The 18,878-nt window shown below is 32.8% G+C and overlaps 1 protein-coding gene across 1 annotated transcript; it reads left to right on the top strand.

The window, feature by feature from the left end:
• Window positions 1-5,475: 5,475 nt before the first annotated feature.
• On the top strand, window positions 5,476-7,195 carry LOC132758614 (optic atrophy 3 protein homolog). Its single transcript, XM_060750307.1, has 2 exons — window positions 5,476-5,675; window positions 6,488-7,195. Exons 1-2 carry the CDS (start codon window positions 5,546-5,548, stop codon window positions 6,874-6,876), a joined length of 519 nt encoding a protein of 172 aa, XP_060606290.1. The 5' UTR covers window positions 5,476-5,545; the 3' UTR covers window positions 6,877-7,195.
• Window positions 7,196-18,878: the final 11,683 nt, after the last annotated feature.

The following is an 18,878-nucleotide window of genomic DNA, read 5'->3' as shown; positions in this document are numbered from 1 at the left end:
TAAAATCAAAAGTGCCGATATTGTTAAATACATAGAAAATGAAGAATTTCTCTTTTTTCCCTCCTTTTTTAAACAAAGAGCACACAGACTTTAAATATTCATAAAGGATTAAAAGTGATTAAATGAAAAAGCATTTATTATATAACCTTGTGTTAACAATGGACTATTGCCCTTTGCAAACAGAGTGAAACTTCTCCACATTAAAAAAAAAAACTTGAAAATTAAAAAAAAGAAGATCCTATCATGCAAAAACCTGAGAGTCAGAATGTTAGTTTATAACTGACAGGGTGTCATTAAGATTAAAAAAAGATTAGATTGCAAAAGGTAAGTTAAACAGATTCTTTAAACCCTAATAATGGATAATGGACTTAAACTGCTTTGAATTCCAAACAGTCCATTAGAAATTTAAGGTAATTCAGAATCATAATGATAAAACTAAGTAGCCAAAAACAATTTTTTTTTTCAACTCACAATTTCTATTTTTTATAAGATTTTTTTATAAGATTGATGCTCTACCAGGTAATGCTGAATGAAACACCTTAAACCTAATAATGAGCTGAATATTGACACAGGTATAGATCTAAAATGATTATTTAACATATCCTTTAAAACCTTTGAGATACTGATTACATAATTTATTTGAAGTACAGGTAAGAGAAGCAATAAATAAATTTTTGCTTACAGAAAAAAGAAAATTATTATACTACTTGATCACAAAGGTTTGGAAAGGAGAATATTTGTGTATCTTAATAGCCAAATTAAACATAATATAACTTTCTTAATCTGACCACTGTAAAACCTTAGCCTGTTAGCGGCAACTGATTCTACACATGTTTCCAGTGCAGACCAAGGTCATTTAGAACACAGACAAATTTAATCAGTTAGCAAGACCAGTGCAGACCAAGGTCATTTAGAACACAGACAAATTTAATCAGTTAGCAAGACCAGTGCAGACCAAGGTCATTTAGAACACAGACAAATTTAACCAGTTAACAAGACCAGTGCAGACCAAGGTCATTTAGAACACAGACAAATTTAATCAGTTAGCAAGACCAGTGCAGACCAAGGTCATTTAGAACACAGACAAATTTAATCAGTTAGCAAGACCAGTGCAGACCAAGGTCATTTAGAACACAGACAAATTTAATCAGTTAGCAAGACCAGTGCAGACTAAGGTCATTTAGAACACAGACAAATTTAATCAGTTAGCAAGACCAGTGCAGACCAAAGTCATTTAGAACACTGACAAATTTAATCAGTTAGCAAGACCAGTGCAGACCAAGGTCATTTAGAACACAGACAAATTTAATCAGTTAGCAAGACCAGTACAGAACAAGGTCAGTTAGCATGCAGACAAATTTAATCAGTTAGCAAGACCATTGCAGACTAAAATCTGTTAGCAAGACCAGTGCAGACCAAGATCTAGCGCCAACTGATTCTAAGCATGTGACCAGTGCAGACCAATATCAATTAGCATGCAGACCAAGTTCACTTAGCACAGCCAGTGTAGACCAAGATCAGTTAGCATGATTAATCATGGACTGCCTAGTTTGCTATTCAGTCCGTAATTAATATGAAATTTTCCATAAAATGATGTGACATAAGTTTATGTGGTAACTAACTTTCAAGAACTTTAATTCTTGTCTTATTTTGACCCAATGATGTAAAATCAGCGTGACTCTGGCACACAACTAACTAAAAAAAAAATGAACAAAAAAAAAATGTTTCGTATGAATGAGACCAATTTGTCATATTAGATCTACATTCATTTAACCTTTTAAAAACCCTGGGATACAGGTCGTTATCTAAAATAATGTCTAAATAACTGGGGCTCCTTAAATAATCACATTTTCTTTTCTTCTTTATTTCTTTTTTATTTCAATAGGTACATATTTTGGTACATTATAAAGTGAATGGCAAGTTTAAAGTATAACTAATACAGACAGACTTGTCATTTCCTTCAAAGTAGAGATTATTTAAACAGAAAAATATTGTTTGATTTAAAGTGCATTATATTTCAGTATATAATTTATGCTGGATAACATATACTGATATACTTAAGTCTTTCACAGAAACATAACAAAGAAAAAACAATATAAAAAGCAATATTAAATGGCATTCGTATTTTTCAAACAGAACAGAAAGTGATAGGGCCCCTTGCCATCTCTATAACTGGCTCCTAACTGGTGGCTGACATGATATTCCCATAAATTTAAAATTGACAATCCCAAAAGTGACAGCTGGGCAAGTTCATTGTACACCTTGGAAAAAAATGTTTTTAAAGCAAAAACTTTAATATACATGTAGCCTATGAACTGAAAGTTGGTCAATATTTAAGATAGCAAATGGTTACAAAATGTTCAATCAATGCACCTTTTATACAGATATTGAAGATATTTGATGAAGACTTGACTGTGAGAGTTTATCAATTAACAATCTGTAAAACCTATAATGCCTTGATTGTATGTTCCATTAATATTTTATACAAATTGAAGATTAAAAAAAAAGCATTTTTTTTCTTGACATCAACCAATTAATCAAATAATATTTAAAATGAAACCATTCTTTCACTAATTTTATCAGGGTAAATGCAACCCTTGAACTTGACCTCTGTATTTCCCCGGGAAAAAAAAAAGGTTTTTTGGTAAATTTTTCTAAAAGGGAAGTTTAGTGCATGAACCCGTCTCCTCTGACAAATGATGACCTTACTTTTTCCTCAAATATCGGTACTTTCCCTTTGGGAACAAAAATACCTGGGTATTTTTTTGACAAAATTTTTTATGAAGACCATATCTTCACTTTTATAGCAGAAACAAAGTTTATATTCACTTTTATAGCAGAAACAAAGTTTGTCTTCACTTTTTTAGCAGAATCAAAGTTTGTCTTCACTTTTTTAGCAGAAACAAAGTTTTTGGAAGTAAAACAAATTGTACACACTATTATCGATCAAATACCATTTTCACTAAAAGATGGACTTGTGAAAAAAATAAACACATTTCTGCGGAGAAATAAAATATTAGCAAATCCCCAGCCACATAAAGCATAATAATTATTATTTTCCTTATACAAATACATATAAAATATAAAAAATTTGTGCTTATCGTATTATATATAATTAGAAAAAAAATAGCATTTACAAATACAAATAAGTCAATTATTTTTTGTTCTCCTTTTACTTTTCATACATTTTTTATTTGAATTTACCCTCTAGGGTATTTAAAGACCTGGCTGAAAGTTCTAATGGTTGACAATTATGACTCAATCTAATCTGAGAAATTTCATTTATTAATTCATAAAATTTTTGTTCTGTTTTCGGTTCATTAAATATTTAAATTTCTTCATCTGTGATATTGGAATTCATACCATGAAATTCCGTTTGCTTATATCATAGAGATAGCATGTAATTAAATTAAATTAAATATTCATAATTCTATTTAACATGAAAAAAATAAAAACAAAGACAACAGGTTCGTTCAATCGTACATGACAACATTAATCTACGATTCTAAATAATACTTACATGAGAAAAATGCCATAGCCTCAGAATTCAGATTTTAAGCCATTCTTGAACAGAAGCGTTGTCTAGCATTGCAACAGTGTGATTTTTATTTATTTAACAAGTCATGTCAATAAATCAACTGTAATGTTAAAGGAAAAAGTTGACAATTCAACATTTTGAGCGGATAAATAACAGAAGTATAGACAATTGCATAGAGTTATCAGTGAGAAGTCACTACAGAATTTACTATTGATCTCGACATTATAATATGTGCTCAGCAATTGATTTTCTTCAAGCGATTTTCTCCCGAGTTTTCTGGGAGGAGGGGACTCTATTAGTACTGTAATGGACAATCAATACCACTTCGTAGACCAGGAAAATAATTGCCAAAAATGTTTAGTAGACCATGTTAATATACTATTATCTGTCCATTTCATGCAGATTTTAGTGCTCTAAATACATAAAATCTGATTAAAGGAGGGTGAACAAGAGAGCTAATCTGGACCATAGGCGCTGGCCTAAGTGATATGGTAGATTTTTTCAAAAATATCAAAATTAATTAAAAAAATTAAACTCACCTTTTTTAGTATGACTTTAGTAAATGAATATGCATAATAATGCCTGAATGGATGTTATTATCAAAATCTAACAATATTACTAGGAATTTTGTAATTTAGACTTTTTTTTAAAATGTGTTAGCATTACACAGTAATAACATGAAATAATTCGACTGGATTTATATAATACTCACAATGTCATGGTCAAGTCACATCCTTATCATTATTTCAGCAACAGGGAATGATCTCACTGGTCTGGCCATGGTCTTTCAAATAGAAATTTGAAACTATATGAAAGACCCTGCTCAGCTCTGGCTTGACCCATCAATCTTCTGCAAGGTATGTGAATTCAGAATTAGGATTATACAGACAACAGTTAATTCATTTTTCTGATCTTGTGTTGTCATTATATACAAATGTATATTTTTTGTTGGAGTCTTTTCTATCTTTTTAATTGATCTTTTTCCTACCACTTTAAGAAATATAATCTCATTTTGACAATATTTCTCATTTGAAATTGTCAATAATTATAAGTATGTATCATATTATTAATAAATAGTTCAGCTATTTGTTTTTATTCTAGAATCAGCTAATTAGTGATAGACAGTTATTAACCCAAAAAGTGGTCTGTCCAAGATTAAACCTAATTACCATATTGTTTCTATTTAATGCCCCCTGGGGCATTTGGATTCATTTGCGTTTGTTTTACAAAAGGTGGTCGAATTAGAACTGCAAAAATGTGCTTTAAAAATGTTTATTAAAGATCAATTATTAAAACCATTATTCATTAATATGATGTTATACATAATACAGGATTATTTTTTTAATGATTTTAAATTACTGGAGTGTCATTAATTGTTATATTGTAAATAAACGCATCTGGATTTCTTGGATTGCTCTTTCATTATGGATTATACAGATATGAGGTAATATTTTTCCTTATACAAAATGTGGTGGGGGCACTTAAATAAGAGGTGGGGGGGCACTGAATGGAAATAATACGGTAATAGGTTTTCTTTTTCTCTCTCTCAATCATTTTTACATTTTTTGACACTTCTTTATAACCGTTAAAAAACAAAATTAAGAAATAATCCTCTTTATATGTCAGATTTTTCTTCTTTGTTTATTGCAAATTCTAAAATCTCCCTCTTTTTACTCTTGATCATCAAAAACATTTTACATAAGTGCCAACCAACAACTTTTAAAGTACAGTAAATGAAATATGTGTTATAATATATCATCATTTATCATGTCAAGCACCAGTGCTATACCACTTTCAAACATTTAATACAGTTCAAACAATCTTCAACAAAAATCAAATACTGCTGTATAAGAGCACAAAGTTCAACAAAACAAACAAAATATTACATTTGGCCTAAGAATAGAATTATAATGCAGGGGAGGCAATCATACTCAACAGGAAATAAATTATTTGGATTCATTTTGTTCTCTTCGAAAAATGTAAACAAGAGGACACATTGACATCAAAATGGTTTTTCCTCTTGCAAAATTACTCGCACTTGGGGCAAAACAAGCCAGTAGGCACGTTGCAAATTTTGTGAAAGGTAGAGCCAAAAACAATGAACGATTCAAGTCATGGCTGGTTAAATCGGCTGGCTGTAAGTACACTGTCATGTTCTATCTATCACTACTCTATTAACCAATTAACAGCTGATTAAAATTATAATTAATACAATTACACAAAATTTATATTGCTATGTAGATATGTGTAGTAGAATCCTGTATTCTTTTGTTCAATTGTATTCCTGTGATATACTAAATAATGTGATATGCTTAATAATCTAAAATAAAATATTATAAATAATTTTTTGTAAATTATCATGGCATGGCATGTGCCTACATCTTTTTCATGTAACATCCGCATGACGATACAGTACAACCAGGATTCGGGAATATTGAATTTTTGTCTTATTCCGGTATTTATTATAAGAGGTCTGCAACAGTTCTGGGGACACTTTGGTCCAAGGCTGCCTAGCTGTACGTGCCAAAAAATTTGTCAGCCTTACTTTATTATAGGCAGGGTTGAAACACTCTCAGATCCGCTAATTGGAAATAGCCAGTACTGCATGGTGTCATGGTTGTAACCCCAGTAAGACTCGGACCCACAATCCCTGGGTTGAGAGGCAGATACCTTTGACACCACTCTCTGTTAAAGGTTTACTCTATATTCTACATACCCGGAGGCGTGCAGAGAAAATGAGCAAGAGAAATTAATAGTTTGGGGTACAGGGTTATAAATGCATGTGTTAAAGGGATTTTTAGGTGTATTTGAAGTACTAAAACCAGAAATTCAAGTTTTCGAACAATTTTCAAAAATTTATTTTTTACAAGATACCACAAAAGGAAAATTTAGCATATAAAAAAAAAATTTCATCCGAAACAATAATTTACTATATTTTTTTATTTTTAGGGTACCACACTGTTGTTACAAAGTCACGCCGCAGATTTCAGGGTATAGAAAATGTTAAGGAGGTCAAACCACTATCAGAACAGCTTGCCATAGACCTTGGAGTGGAACTTCTTGGAGATACAGTTACAATACTGTGTGCTGTATTCATTTTTGTTTTTATTGAAGCTAGATCATCTAAACATAAAGAGGAGGAAGAAAAACTTAAATACGAAGAGATGAAAAGTCTTAAACAGTTGGTAGTTTTTCAAAGTATAGAATTGGAAAATCAAGCTGCAAAATTAAGAGAATTTGAAAGGATTTTTAATGGCTCTACGATGTATTCACAAACTTCTGATCGTGTCATGGCGGAATTTTCTGATAATGACGGAGAATCGGACAATACTAGATAATACATGTAGTTGATATAGCTTTAGATGAATGGAATTGAAGAAATGATTAGTGATATGTGTATAATTAAAACTGTGTCTTAGAAATAGGGAATTTGTTAAAGATGCATGCCTCCAGATGAGCCAAAATTATTTCAAGAAAATTAAACTTCAGAAAAATTCACTAAGATTTTATGAAAAGTAAAAAGATTTAAGATTCAAGTAATAAGTTACTTGTTATATGCGATTAAGGACTGATTTTGCAGTATTTATCACCATATTTATACTGCATTACTAATGCAGCTGTTGCAGCAAGGCCTATTTTTTCCCCCGCCGAAAATTTTCGGCGGAGGATATAGTAATAGTCTCCGTCCGTCCGTCAGTCCGTCCGTCCTTCCGTCCGTCCGTCCTTCCGTCCGAAATTTTTGTCCGGAGCATATCTCTAAAAGTATTTGAGTTATCAACTTGAAACTTCATAGGTGGATAGACCTCATTGAGGAGGAGTGCAGTGCACAAGAATGATAACTCTACCTTGCATGATTTTTGAGTTATTGCCCTTTGTTATTTTTCAAAATTGATTTTTATCCAGAGCATAACTCCAAAAGCCTATGAGATATTAACATGAAACTTCATAGGTGCATAGATCTCACTCAGGAGGTGTGCAGTGCACAAGAATGATAACTCTTCCTTTCATAATTTTTGAGTTATTGCCCTTTGTTATTTTTCATACCTAATTTTTCACCTGAGTGGAGCATAACTCAAAAAGTGTTTGAGATATCAACATGAAATGTCATAGAAGGATAGATCTTATTGAGGAGAAATGTTGTGCGCAAGAATGATAACTCTTCCCTATACAATTTTTGAGTTATTGCCCTTTGTTGTTTTTTTCATGCTACAATGTATTTTGTCCAGAGCTTATCTGAAAAAGTATTTGAGGTATCATCTTGAAACTTCATAGGTGGATGGATCTCATTGAGGAGGAATGCAGTGCTAAAGAATGATAACTCTGCCCTGCATTATTTTTGAGTTATTGCCCTTTGTTATTTTTCAAAATAAATTTTTGTCCAGAGCATAACTCAAAAAGCCTTTGAGATATCAAAATGAAACTTCACAGGTGCATAGATCTCACTCAGGAGGTGTGCACTGCACAAGAATGATAACTGTACCTTTTATAATTTTTGAGTTATTGCCCTTTGTTATTTTTCGTACTTAATTTTTCAATTCAATTTTTTTCTCAAAAAGTATTTGAGGTATCAACTTGAAACTTCATAGGTGGATAGATTTTACTGAGGAGGGATGCAGCACACAAGGATGATAACCTACCCTGCATTATTTTTCAGTTATTGCCCTTTGTTATTTTCAGCCATCAGTATTCACATAGGTTTCAAATCTGTAATCACTATAGCCATCAGTTTTCATTACCAAAAGACCTCTTAAAATGGAATTATTCTGCTCTACTACATATACATTCTTCCAATGAGCTAACACATTCGGCGGGGGATGGCCATGTTGACATGGCTCTTGTTTATTAATTTTGACCAAATTTTTGGTAATTTACGTGAATTGTAAGTGCTATTAAATTTTGTAATGTGTTAATTATTTTCTTTGATAAATTTACAAAATTATACATTTTTAAAATTTTCATGAAAATTTGCATGGAGGCATGCTGCTTTAAAAAAAAGATACAGTAAAACTGCTCTAAACAGGATGGTTAAACTTTTGTCTGTAATTACAATGTATATAAAATAATATCAACTAGGCATTTCAATTATCAGAGCAAAATGTTATAATTATGGACCTGTCAAAATGCTTTGCTCAAGAATACAATTTTCAGGTTCTGTTGTTAACACTAGTTTGATTGATCAGATTTAGGTTTTATTTAATACCCAGTCTTCCTAGTGACATAATTATAGATCTTTATTGTAAAATGTGCAAATTACATGTTAATAATGAAATTTTGTGGAACAAATGTTTCTAAAAATAATAAATTTCAATACAGATATCCTGACCAATATTCTTAACAGTAAACAGGATTGAAAATTTATTATTGCTATTGATAGACATTCAAGTCATAAAAGTTTTTAAGTGTTCTGAATAAAGGGTTTCTGGATTATAGAAAAATGAAAACAAATTAAAATTGACCAGACAATTTTTCAGTAAAGGGAAGTTATTGATTAGATGGGATCCTGTTTAGAAGGGCTCTACTGTATCAGGTACAAAGTACCAGTAATAAAGGTGTCTTGTTCCTTTTTGTGTGTAATTGGTTGTAGCTATTCACCGTGTCTGCTTTATATATTTATAATAATATAATACCTATGTTTGATATAGTGATAGTAATTGAAATGTTATTATCTTATAAATATTGGATTGATCATTAAATATGCATGTATGATAGCTCCATAAATGGACAAACAAGGTATAAATTTTTATATGATATTACCAGTTTTAAAGCTGCATGCCTCCAGATGAGCCAATATATTCCAAGAAAATGAAACATCGGAAAATATACTAAGATTTTAAGAAAAGTAAACAAATAAAAGGTTTAAGTGATAAGTTATATCTTATATGCAATTCATGACTGATTTTTGCAGTATATATTACCATATTTCTACTGCGTTACTAACGCAGTTGAGGCTATTTTTGCATACCGGTATTTTGACCTCATTTTGGTAATTAAGGTGGGATATAAGTGCCAATATGCAATGTGTCAATTACTTTCTTTGTTCACGTCAGAACATTTTACTTTTAAATATATTTTTAAAATTTTCAAGAACATAAGGATGAATCTGGAGGCGTGCTGCTTTAATGTTATAATGGCAATAAAGGTGTACCTTTGCCACCAGTATAGAACCAGGCTACTAAGTCTGCACATTTTGTATTATTATATAGCCTAACAACATTTTGTAATTTTGACTTCTCATTTTATCTTTGATACTGAAATTATTTAAAATGAAAATGGGCATTCCATAATCAAACCAAGGCATGTCCAATATACCAATTTATCACACACCCGTGCCGCTTTTGCAACTTCGTAAAAAATAGTATAGCACAGCTGTGCATAATTATTTTGACGAGACGTTGTTTGCGTTACTAATATACAAATATAGCGTAATGATGCGCTAAAATGTTAGCATTACACTTCATGCATATTAATGAAAAATGATTCTTTTTCACTTTAGTCAATATTTTGGGTATATGATCGAATATTACATTCGTGATAGAATATTATATTCGTGTAACTGAATTTATTGAACTTGTTTAATAAAGTAATATTATACTTGCCAGAGGCTGGCATATTATAATTTTAATTCAACTAATTCAATAAATTTAGTATTGAACTTACACTCATTTAATATCCTCTGTGTAGTGATGAAAGAATTAAAGGCCAGGAGGTGGGGAGAGTGGAGTTGGAGTTTGTAAGATTAAATAAATTATTTCACAAATATTTTTTATTGTTTCTAAGAAATGTTGTGACAGATAATGTTGTTTAGCATTTTTGCCTGTATTATTTTATTTTACTTTTTTACTTACCAAAGGTGCTGTCTGTATGGGTAATTCAGTTAAGTAATTTTTTATATTGATCAATTTTTACTACTCTTCTGAGGTCCCATAAGCCCAATTTTGGAATTTTTTTTATTTTTTTTACTGTTTAGTGATATACATTGTATTTGATGTACGGTATGCTTAGTCTGTTTGCATAAAACTTTTATGCATTACAATGTAGTTACGCTGAAATTTATTAAATGTTATTCTGGTACATATACATAAAGGGGCATTTCAAAATTGACAAAATTCTCATCCATTTTGATTACTTGTTCACCTAATTTGTTCAAATTTTAAATATACTAATGTACTTGTCAATGGTATTACTTAACTAACATGACTGATAAATCCATTGGTAATGACTTTTTTCCTTGTAAAATCAGAATTCACATTAAAAAGCATTACACAATAATTCATGTGACCTACCCCACACAAAAATGAACCTAGAAATCTCATGAAATAATAAGCAAAGCTACATATGACTTTTCATATTTTTTACAGTGGTTTTTTGTTTTCATGAATGATAAAGTGTTGTGACCTTGCCTCATTTACATTCTAATCTTATAACAACAGTAGAAAAGAAAATTTAATGATATTTCAATATTTAAGACAGTGTACTGTAAAAATTCCTAATAAAGGCCCCTCCCCTAATAAAGGCCCCCCCCAGGTCTTTTGATAATGAAAATAATCTATTCATCAGTGCTGAACTCATAATTAAATACATAATATTATTCAAATCATTTAGAATCCATTTTATTTTATAGTAAACACAAATATATATAATATGAACTATAAAAGCTTTATACTTTTTAATGTTATTACCAACACTTGCTAACACTAAATGTATTTACAGTGATTTTTTTGATTTAGGAAAAATGTATTTTAATAATAGCCCCCCTTTTGGAAAATGTTTAGCCCCCGGGGGCGTTTAATAGGAATTTTACGGTACCTTTCAACTGTATCTCTGAAGAAATGCATAAACTTCTTTGAAAATTAGTGATAAAATCACTTTTTTTCTTATTAGTTATTTTACTGACTTTTGTTACTTGCAATTGCATGTCAGTTGAGTTATTTTGTGCATTGTTTATGAAATATTTACAATAGTTTTTATTATCAAAACGGCTTTCAGAAATAAATAGAAAATGTATCAAATGCATTTTTAAGTGTTATCTGTTTTGTCATAATTTTGTGACTTAATTTCTCAATCTTCCCCTATTACAGACAATACAGGTTGTTATAAACTTCTTTATAAGCTCCCAACTTTGCCCCTTTATTATTCAGTTACATTGAACCAAAACTTAGTAATGTGGACCTTTTTAGCTTACTTGTCACAAAGTGACATAGTGAGCTTTTGTGATCGCTTTTTGTCCGGCGTCCGGCCGTAAACTTTTACTTTAAATGACATAAACCGCTTGGCCAATTTCATCCAAATTTCACAGGAAGTAGATACATTAAGAAATGAAGAAGTTATTTAAAAAAGACAACATTATTTTCATAAAAATTCTAAGTTCAAGGGAGGTAATTCTGATAATTTTTGTGCTAGAGTTGTAAACCTTGTCACATAAAATGTAGTTGATGACCAGAAACTTATATTTAAAGTTTGAAGTAAACACCTTAAGAAATAAAGAACTTATAGTGAAAAAGCGTAAAAATTCAAATCAGAAATCTTGAAATTCAGTCTATTTGTTGCCATAGCAACCAGAATTTTCAACATAGGAAGAAAAGAAAAAGATGTGCATAATTTCCAGACTGTCATCTACCCATATTTCAAGTTTCATAAAAATATTTTCAGTACTTTTTGAGTTATCACTGGATCCAGTTTATGTGTAAAATTTGCCATATTTTCAGTCTATTTGTTGCCATAGCAACCAGAATTTTCAACATAGGAAGAAAAGAAAAAGACGTGCATAATCTCCATACTGCCATTTATCCATATATCAAGTTTCATAAAAATATTTTCAGTACTTTTTGCGTTATCGCGGGATCCAGTTTTGTGGACGGACGGACTGACAGAGGGTAAACCTAAAGTCCCCTCTGGTTAAACCAGTAGGGGACTAATTAAATAATTTGATCTTGACAGTCAAGGTTATTTATAAGTCAAGGTCATATTTGAATTACTCATTATCCCAGTGTTATTATAAGTGTTCTTTTGTCTAAGTGTAAATCAAATTCATAAATAAAGTTGTGGAAAATTGTCACAAAATTCATTAATTTGACTTTTACTGTCAAGATTAAATAGGATCAAGGTCAAGTTTAATTTAATCTTTTTTAATCTCAAGTTTGATCTTCTATAAGACATTGGCCTAAAGGTAGTTTTGTTCAAGTATGAAAACAATCCAGTCATAAATAACAAATTACAGCAAAAATCATGTAAAATTCAATAATTTAACTAAGTCAAGGCCATTGATGGCTTAAATTAAGGCCATGTTCAAGTTTGCCCACTTAAAGGATTGTTGTGTCCAAGTATGAAGACAATATTCAAACATAACAAAGTTACAGGCTCATAATAGCAAAAATAGAGAAAAATTCAAGATTGACCTTGTCAAGGTCATTTATGACTAAAGGTCTACTTGAAGGTCTTGTCTGATGCGATATTGTGTGACAGTGTCTAAGTAGAATGACAATCCATTAAGAAACAAGACCTTCTTAAAAAGGGGACATGATTATGGAATTGAAGACAATTTGCATGTACCATAATTTTTACTGGGCATCTTTTACAGTTACATTTTGCCCCCTGGGAATATAGTTGGCAACTATAGTTTTAACTAATTTAATACTAGAACTATCACTTTATGTGATTAATACCCCCGCAAGACTGCTTTGGAAATGGGGAAGTTACTAGTAACAGAATACCTTGCAAAAGAATTGAAATAGTGGTATGGTTGTGGGCAATTAAAGATAGTTGTGGTTCTTGTATGTTGCATTTCCTTTCAATGTGGTTGACCATTGATGAAGTTTTATTGAATTACTCTGTAATAAGTCCAGAAAGAGCTACGCTTCTTGAGCACTGCACTTCCTCTCATTGCGCTTGACCATTGTTTGAAGTTGCATTGAATTCTTAAAATTAGTTTTTAGCTCGACTTTTCTATGAAAAGGGGAGCTATCCTACTCGCCCCGGGGTCGGCGTCGGCGTTGGCGTCACACCTTGGTTAAGTTTTTCGTACCACCCCACTTTATTTCAGAAGTATTACAAGTATGGCTTTGAAACTTACCATACTTGTTCACCATCATAACCTCCATCTACAGACAAGAGTACATAACTCTGTCAAGGTTTTTGACAGAATTATGGCCCTTTTTTGACTTAGAAAGTGTATTGAGCTTGGTTAAGTTTTTTGTACCACCTCACTTTATTTCAAAACCATTGGAGGTATTGCTTTGAAACTGACCATACTTGTTTACCATCACGACCTTCATCAACAGACAAGAGGACATAACTCTGTCAAGGTTTTTGACAGAATTATGCCCCTTTTTGACTTAGAAAATACATTGAATATGGGTAAAATCCACTTATTGCCTTAACCCTTTGAGATATTGCTTTGAAACTTTTAATGCTATTTCACATCATTACCCCCATCTGTACGCAAGAGAAGGTAACTCTGTCAAGGATTTGTTTTAAAAATTAAGGCCTTTTATCGACTTAGAATCTTGGTTAAGTTTTTAGTACCAGTCCACTTTTTGACTGAACTGTTTGAGATATTAATTTGAAAGTTGGAATACTTGTTTACAATCATGATTCCCAAACATGTCCAGGAGAAGGTAATTCTGTCAAAGATTTTATTTGAATTATGGCCCTTAACTGTCAATGTTTTGTATTATAGGCAAGCACTAAAAAACTTAAAAAATCTAAAAAAATTCATTCCTATCCACTGAACCTGCAGTGTTCAAGGGTATCACACAATTCAGTAAAATAATTCTTCACTAAATATCTTAATGCTCATGGCCATTGTTCACTTTAAAAATACAGAGATTCTTGTATTGCCTTTTACTGCAAAAACTTTTTTTATTGGCAAGCAATAAAAAAGTCGAGCGCGCTGTCTTACGGACAGCTCTTGTTAAGTTATGCACCGGACAAGGAAAAGGAACAAAGGGCAATAATTCTACAAATAATGAAGATGGAGTTATGGTTATTGTACATTGCACTTCCTCTCATTGCGCTTGACCATTGTATAAAGTCGAATTCAACTACTGGTTTTCAAGTAATGCACTGGACAAAAAAAGTAAACAAGAGGGCCATCATGGCCCTGAGGTCGCTCACCTGTATATAGGCCCCTGGAGCGGGGCCAGTTTAAACCCAGGGCTTTTATTTGAACAAACTTGGAAGACACCCATTAGAAGATGTTTCATGATGTTAAGTTTTTACTACACACATAAAATGAAAAACAATGATCTCTCTGTTTTACCCCCTCCCCCCGGCAGGGCCAATTTTAACCCCAGGGCTTTTATTTGAACAAACTTGGTGGACACCCATAAGAAGATGTTTCATGCTAAACATCTAAGATCTAGCTCATTGGGTTTTTTAAAAGAAGATTTTTTAAGTTTTTACTATACACATATAGTTAAAAACAATGACAGCCTGGGGCGGGGCCAGTATTGACCCCAGGGCTTTTATTTGAACAAGCTTTGTAGACACTTACTAGAAGATGTTTCATGCTTAATATCTAAACTCTAGCTATTTTGGTTTTTTCAAAGAAGATTTTTAAGTTTTTGCTATACACATATAAGGAAAATCAATGACCCCCGGGGCGGGGCCAATTTTGACCCCAGGGCTTTTATTTGAACAAACTTGGTAGACACCCATTAGAACATGTTTCATGCTAAATATCTTAGCTCTAGCTCTTTGAGTTCTTTAACCCATTACCAGATATATATGCCTTTCTACGCCTTTTTCACCCCCCCCCCCTTTTTTGCTTTCTCAAATGGTGAAAAAATGCCTTATTTAGGCCCCCAAACATTTGTTTTTGTTTGAGAAATGTGGTTTAAAAAATTGTCCCATTTTTCGGCGCGGCCCCCCATCCAAAAGATACATCAGGGGGTTGCCAGAAGGGGGATGTGCCCCCTTCTGTTTGGGTGGTTTGAAGGGGGGCGGAGTCCCCCTCATCGCCAAGAAAATTTTGGACTTGTGGGAAGCTAAAAATGGCCCAAGGTCGATCATAAGGTAACATATAACCAATGCTGAAAAGCATTTGACTCTATCTCAATCCATTGAGAAGTGGCAGCACTTTGAAATCAATTTTGATGGAAAAAATCAACGCAAAATAGTGATTTTTGGCAATTTTGAGATGTCCCCTAGTTGCCATGGTTACAGGAAATTTCAGACTGAGCATGTTGTTACAAAGGCAATGGTCCAGTCAACATATGTGCCAAGTTTGATTAGTATTGAAGCAGTTTTTATAGTTTTATAGCAACTTGAACTTGTAACGGGAGACTTTTCAATGAAAACAGCCATTTTTCACAAAATGCTCATGGGGTAATGGGTTAATGAAAAAAATCAAAAAATCTACAAAACAGCAATTTTTCTTCAAAATTATATGTTAGGCCATGTTTTAACATGGAAAAACGCGTTTTGGGGTAATTTCAGGTATTTTCATCATTTTCTGTTAACCCATTACCAGATATACATGTATACGCCTTTCTACGCCTTTTTCACCCCTCCCCCCTTTTTTTGCTTTCTCAAATGGTGAAAAAATGCCTTATTTAGGCCCCCAAACATTTGTTTTTGTTTGAGAAATGTGGTTTAAAAAATTGTCCCATTTTTCGGCGCGGCCCCCCATCCAAAAGATACATCAGGGGGTTGCCAGAAGGGGGATGTGCCCCCTTCTGTTTGGGTGGTTTGAAGGGGGGCGGAGTCCCCCTCATCGCCAAGAAAATTTTGGACTTGTGGGAAGCTAAAAATGGCCCAAGGTCGATCATAAGGTAACGTGTAACCAATGCTGAAAAGCATTTGACTCTATCTCAATCCATTGAGAAGTGGCAGCACTTTGAAATCAATTTTGATGGAAAAAATCAACGCAAAATAGTGATTTTTGATAAATTTTGAGGTGTCCTTTAGTTGCCATGGTAACAGGAAATTTCAGACTGAGCATGTTGTTACAAAGGCAATGGTCCAGTCAACATTTGTGCCAAGTTTGATTAGTATTGAAGCAGTTTTTATAGTTTTATAGCAACTTGAACTTGTAACGGGAGATTTTTCAATGAAAACAGCCATTTTTCACAAAATGCTCATGGGGTAATGGGGTTAATGAAAAAAATCAAAAAATCTACAAAACAGCAATTTTTCTTCAAAATTATATGTTAGGCAATGTTTTAACATGGAAAAACGCGTTTTGGGGTAATTTCAGGTATTTTCATCATTTTCTGTTCCCCCCATCCAAAAGATACATCAGGGGGTTGCCAGAAGGGGGATGTGCCCCCTTCTGTTTGGGTGGTTTGAAAGGGGGCGGAGTCCCCCTCATCGCCAAGAAAATTTTGGACTTGTGGGAAGCTAAAAATGGCCCAAGGTCGATCATAAGGTAACGTGTAACCAATGCTGAAAAGCATTTGACTCTATCTCAATCCATTGAGAAGTGGCAGCACTTTGAAATCAATTTTGATGGAAAAAATCAACGCAAAATAGTGATTTTTGGCAATTTTGAGATGTCCCCTAGTTGCCATGGTAACAGGAAATTTCAGACTGAGCATGTTGTTACAAAGGCAATGGTCCAGTCAACATTTGTGCCAAGTTTGATTAGTATTGAAGCAGTTTTTATAGTTTTATAGCAACTTGAACTTGTAACGGGAGACTTTTCAATGAAAACAGCCATTTTTCACAAAATGCTCATGGGGTAATGGGTTAATGAAAAAAATCAAAAAATCTACAAAACAGCAATTTTTCTTCAAAATTATATGTAAGGCCATGTTTTAACATGGAAAAACGCGTTTTTGGGTAATTTCAGGTATTTTCATCATTTTCTGTTAACCCATTACCAGATATATACGCCTTTCTACGCCTTTTTCACCCCCCCCCCTTTTTGCTTTCTCAAATGGTGAAAAAATGCCTTATTTAGGCCCCCAAACACTTGTTTTTGTTTGAGAAATGTTGTTTAAAAAATTGACCACTTTTTCGGCGCGGCCCCCCATCCAAAAGATACTTGTAACGGGAGACTTTTCAATGAAAACAGCCATTTTTCACAAAATGCTCATGGGGTAATGGGTTAAAAGAAGTTTTTTTAAGTTTTTACTATTTGCATATAGGGAAATTCAATGACACCCTGGGGCGGGCCAAATTTGACCCCAGGGCTTTTATTTGAACAAACTTGGTAGACACTCACTAGAAGATGTTTCATGCTAAATATCTTAGCTCTAGCTCTTTGGGTTCTTTAAAAGAAGATTTTTTAAGTTTTTACTATAAGCATATAGGGAAAATCAATGACCCCCTGGGGCGGGGCCAATTTTGACCCCAGGGCTTTTATTTGAACAAACTTGGTAGACACCCATTAGAACATGTTTCATGCTAAATATCTTAGCTCTAGCTCTTTGAGATCTTTAAAAGAAGATTTTTTAAGTTTTTACTATTTGCATATAGGGAAATTCAATGACCCCCTGGGGCGGGGCCAAATTTGACCCCAGGGCTTTTATTTGAACAGAATTGGTAGACACTGACAAGAAGATGTTTCATGCCAAATATCTAAGCTCTAGCTCTTAGGGTTTTTTAAAAAGAAGATATTTAAAGTTTTTTCTTTTGGTTTCCATGGCAACCAGAGTTCTGCATGGAATTAAATTCTTTGAACAATTTTTAAAGGTGACCACCAAAGGAACATTCCTGTGAAGTTTGGATGAAATTGGCTAAGTGGTTTATGAGATGTCATTTAAAGTAAAAGTTTACAGACGGACGATGGACGAAAAGCGATCAAAAAAGCTCACCCTGTCACTTTGTGACAGGTGAGCTAAAAAGGGCAATAACTGTAATTAGTCCAAATAGAGTTATGGTTCTTGTGCACTGCACTTCATCTCACTGCCCTTGACCATTGTATGAAGTTTCTTTGAATTCCAACCATTAATTTTCAAGTTATGCATTGAACAATAAATAGTAACAAAGGGCAAAAACTCTTAAATGAGTCAAGAAAGAGTTATGGTTCTTGTGCAATGCACTTCCTCTTATTGTGGAAGTTCTTTTGAATTCCAACCAGTTTTTTTCAAGTTATGCTTCGGACAAGCAAAAGTATCAAAGGGCAATAACTCTGTAATTTGTCAAAATGGTGTTATGGTTCTTGTGCACTCTTGTGCACTGCACTTCCTCTTAATGTGCTTGATGATTGTATGAAGTTGTATTGAATTCAAACTAGTAGTTTTCAAGTTATGCTCTGGACAAGGAAAAGTAACAAAGGGCAATAAACTTTGTAATTAGTCAAGATGGAGTTATGGTTCTTTTGCACTGCATTTCCGTTCAATGTGCTAGATCATTGTATGAAGTTGTATTGAATTCCTACCAATAGTCTTCAAGTTAT

Source organism: Ruditapes philippinarum, unplaced genomic scaffold, assembly GCF_026571515.1.
Source record: "Ruditapes philippinarum isolate M1 unplaced genomic scaffold, ASM2657151v2 ctg1417_1_1_1_1, whole genome shotgun sequence".
Classification (NCBI taxonomy): domain Eukaryota; kingdom Metazoa; phylum Mollusca; class Bivalvia; order Venerida; family Veneridae; genus Ruditapes; species Ruditapes philippinarum.
This window is presented reverse-complemented; position numbering and strand designations above follow the sequence as displayed.

Excerpts from the sequence above, each read along its gene's own strand:
- LOC132758614 (XM_060750307.1), top strand. The coding sequence starts at position 5,546 with ATGGTTTTTCCTCTTGCAAAATTACTCGCACTTGGGGCAAAACAAGCC. Across the intron at positions 5,676-6,487 it reads GCTGGTTAAATCGGCTGGCT|GGTACCACACTGTTGTTACA; the intron begins GTAAGTACACTG and ends TTTTATTTTTAG.